General features: G+C 50.3%; 1 protein-coding gene across 1 annotated transcript in view; it reads right to left on the bottom strand.

Moving 5' to 3' along the window:
- Positions 1-171: 171 nt before the first annotated feature.
- Positions 172-3,663, bottom strand: part of KLHL18 (kelch-like family member 18) — a gene marked incomplete at its 5' end in the record, with an annotated part of 8,860 nt that continues 5,368 nt past the window's right edge. The window contains 3 exons of the mRNA XM_009696448.1: positions 172-280; positions 2,083-2,305; positions 3,313-3,449. Of these exons, the coding sequence (XP_009694750.1) occupies positions 172-280; positions 2,083-2,305; positions 3,313-3,449 (469 nt within the window). The remainder of the gene's footprint in view (positions 281-2,082; positions 2,306-3,312; positions 3,450-3,663) is intronic.

The raw sequence follows: 3,663 nt of genomic DNA, 5'->3' as shown, positions 1-3,663 counted from the left end.
CCAACCTAAACAATTCTGTGATTCTATTCCATGCTGCTCCGCTGCCAGGACATAAAGGCTTTCCCGCATCGTTCACTGTGTTCCTTTTACAGCCCGGATGCCCAGCGGTGCCACGGCATGGCACTACCCTAGCAGCAAACAGACGGATAAGCTGTAGGGCATGAAGAGCTCTTACTTATTTGTTTCTGGAGAATAGGACTCCACGGAGTTGAGGGATGAGCTTCCATCGTATCCGCCACAGACATAGATCTGCCCATCCAGCACCACCGTTCCCATCGCACTGCAACAAAGAGCAGGAGCCCGTGAGATGGCTGTAGGGGCTGCCACACAGTCCGTAACACAGTAAATCACCACCTCCTTCCCCCTCCAAACCTCCTCCTTTTCCCCTGGCTTCAACTCCAGGCTGCTCAACCGCCCAATCCCCCCTGGGCCTTGAGCCTCACACGTCACGAAAGGTGCTCGCAGCATAAGCACGCCCCGTTTTCCTGATCAAAGCAACTAAAGCAAAACACAGGGAGAAATTTTGACCCAAATCATGGGTCAAAATCCCAGCAATTTTGGCTTCTCACGAAGAACCTCCCCACCGCTGCTGGTCGGAGGTAACACTGGTGCGGAGATGCGCAGCCTCAGGAGATGCAGTAATTGCTGTCAAACATGAGGCTCGTTAAACCGAGGTGCCTGACCCTGCCATTACACCTTGCAAATCACATCTTCGGATCACAGAGCTATCAAATGGGACGCTTCAGACAAGAGATCAGAATCCCACCTTGAAAATGCAGTCAAAGCTTCTCATAAAAGCTCGCCAACACAACCCTCAGCGATGAAACTCCGGCACTACAGCCGGAGCCGAGCAGTTTGAACAATAACTGACATTTTCCTTCACACAAGAGCATCCAACGCCTGTTCTGCTTGACCTCCAAGGCAGAACAACCCAAATGTGGAAAGGCAACTGCCTTTCACACTGAGAAAAGCCCCCAGGAACTTCATTGCTATGGAGAAACTGAGTTTTTCCACTACAAATCAGAGCCTGGTGCCCAGGATTTCGTGTACTCAGCCACTTGCAGTGTGCTCTTCCCAAGCAACCACCATCTCGGACCACAAAAAAACAAAGCCAGAGAAACCATTATGGTAAAGAAGTGCTGCAAAGCTTGCAGAAAAGCCAACAATTTAACAACTCATAGTGACCGGACACGAGCGCAAAGAAAACCGCAGCAGAAACTCTGGATGCCATGAAGATGTTTAAACATGGAAGCAGTTACCGTGTTGTGGTGAGGAGAACAGGGTGACCGCACACCTTAATCGGTGGGTTTTCAAAATAAAGCGGGGTAAGCTCCCAAACCCAACCACAAAGCGGTCCCTAGGCTGGTTGGGAACCACACAGCTCTGTTCATCAAGCACAAACACCTTCTGCTTAGCTGTAAACTCCTCTCCCTGGGCAACAAAAATACTCCTCTCCTTCCCAGCTGCGATTCTCTTATGCTTTCTGGCAGGGAAAGAAGATGCCAGCACTGGACAGAGATGGTAAAACAGGTTGATTTGACTCCTAGCAGCAGAGGATTTTCTTTCACGGTGGTTTACCTACCTTCTAGTATCACAACATGAAGAAACGGGGCTCCGACCACCTCCTTTGGGACTCCAGTTCAAACCCTTACAGACCTCACCAGCAGAACTTCATCACTCTCTTTTAGTTTGATTTCACTCCTTAATGCCACCAAAACCAAGAGATCTCGGTAGCTTAGAGCCCACACGGCCCAGCTGCTTTTTACTTCCCGAGGTCTTAATGGCTTTCCTTGTACATCTACGCTGTGATGCACAGGTATAACTTTGTTGAGCTGCCGATAACTTTCCCCTCTTACCAGCAAGGACTGCTCAGGATCAGCACAACTTGTGGGCCCCAAATGTGACCAGGCAAATCCCACCTGCTTCCATACTGCTCCACTCCTCCTTCTTCTTTTGCTCCCGCCCCACACACGAAATTCTCGTTCGGCAATCACCAACACCTCCAGCCTTCCAACAACCTCATTTTTTTCTCCCCCTCTCCTGCTCCAAAGGTCCTCTTCCCACTGAGCGAGTCGCACGTACCTTCGCTTGCTGTTCATACTTTCCACTTTGGACCAGGAATCCATTTCTGGGTTGTAAACTTCCACAGTGCTCAGCCTCAGCTGACCGTCGTAGCCACCGATGGCATAGAGCAGTCCGTTCACCACCGCCACTCCGACTCGGCTCCGGGCCGTTGTCATCGGCTGGCACTTCTCCCACCGGTTGGCAATGGGATCAAAGACTTCCACCACATTCAGCGAGTCACCTGCATAAAAATTTGCTACTCAAATTAAAAGAGGGAGACCTGATAAAACACTCTTCTAGTAAGCTTGCCTGAAGCAGAGGCACACAAGGGATAAGCGGTTGCTGCTCTGACCCCAGGGATCAGGCTGACACAGGGACTTTGCTGGAAAAACAGCCAGGATCTCACACGTCCTATTCTAGGTTCTCAGACATCGTATTCCAGCCTCACCACTCCGACATCAAAATCACATCAGAAGCATTTCCCAGCCACATCTCTATTCACCCGCGAAGAGAGGCTGCTCCGAAAAATTCACATAAAACTGCACTCCACAGCGCAAAAAAGGTTGGAGAGTGTTTCAAAGCCTGCCCTTGCTCGGTCCTGTAAGGCTGACAAGTCCTAGGCTGTGGAAGTCCTAGGCTGTGGAAGTGGGAGCTCTTACAACCTCAAAGGGGCAGCAGAGCCCTGCAGTGTCACGGCTGTTGGTGTCGCTGCTTCCTGGGAACGCAGCAGCTTCTCTACAAGATAAATCAGCCGTGTTGGGGGTGACCGTGGTGTGAAGCCCACGAGGCAGTGCCCAGCACGCACCCACTAATCACACCCTACATCCCAGGTTGTTTGAGGCTCCAGCAAATAGTTTTGTGAACGCTTTCCATCCCCTTTTTACGCTATGGCTAGGCTCATGCAAGCACGTTGTGTCTGCACGTGTGATCCCACAACCCCGACAACATCACCAGGTATCTCCACGTTTTGCTTGTTGCTATAGGCAAGGACACCATCCTCCAAATGCTGATTCTTTTAAGATATGCAAGAATACTGTCCCAAATAAACCTGACCTCGCCAGAAATTCTAGCTGGAAGATGTTCAACTAGGGGCACAGCCACTTTGAGTATTTCAGTGGAAGGGTGAAAGCGCTGCACAGAGGAGGAGAAACTGCTCAACGCTTCACGTGAGGGAAGTTCATGATGCCATCGTCCTACCCAGCAAACTACGTTGCTCTTTGCACTGCGGGGAGCGGATATGCAAGGTACCTGCTGAGTTAAGTCCTCCAACAGCATAAATCAATCCTGCAATCGATGTACAGCATCGAGGACGGGTCTTGAATGCTGGAAGGTGCGGCCGGCGCTCTGGCATGAGGTGATAATCTTTTGCCTCATCAACAAGATCCCTGAAATCAAAGCCAAATAAATAAAGAGCTCGGGTGATATGACGAAATCTCTCTTAAGTCAGCTGCAGATTTATGATCCCCCACCCTGGCCAACACTTCTAGAAGGCAACGTGACCCTGCTGCCAGGTTAAAACTGGGGAGGCTGCTTTGTTTTTTTTGTTACGTGAAGTGTTCTGTCCACAGAAAGAGAGAATTTCCATCTCCAAGACTGCTA

Source organism: Cariama cristata, unplaced genomic scaffold, assembly GCF_000690535.1.
Source record: "Cariama cristata isolate BGI_N322 unplaced genomic scaffold, ASM69053v1 scaffold10833, whole genome shotgun sequence".
Taxonomy (NCBI): Eukaryota; Metazoa; Chordata; class Aves; order Cariamiformes; family Cariamidae; genus Cariama; species Cariama cristata.
This window is presented reverse-complemented; position numbering and strand designations above follow the sequence as displayed.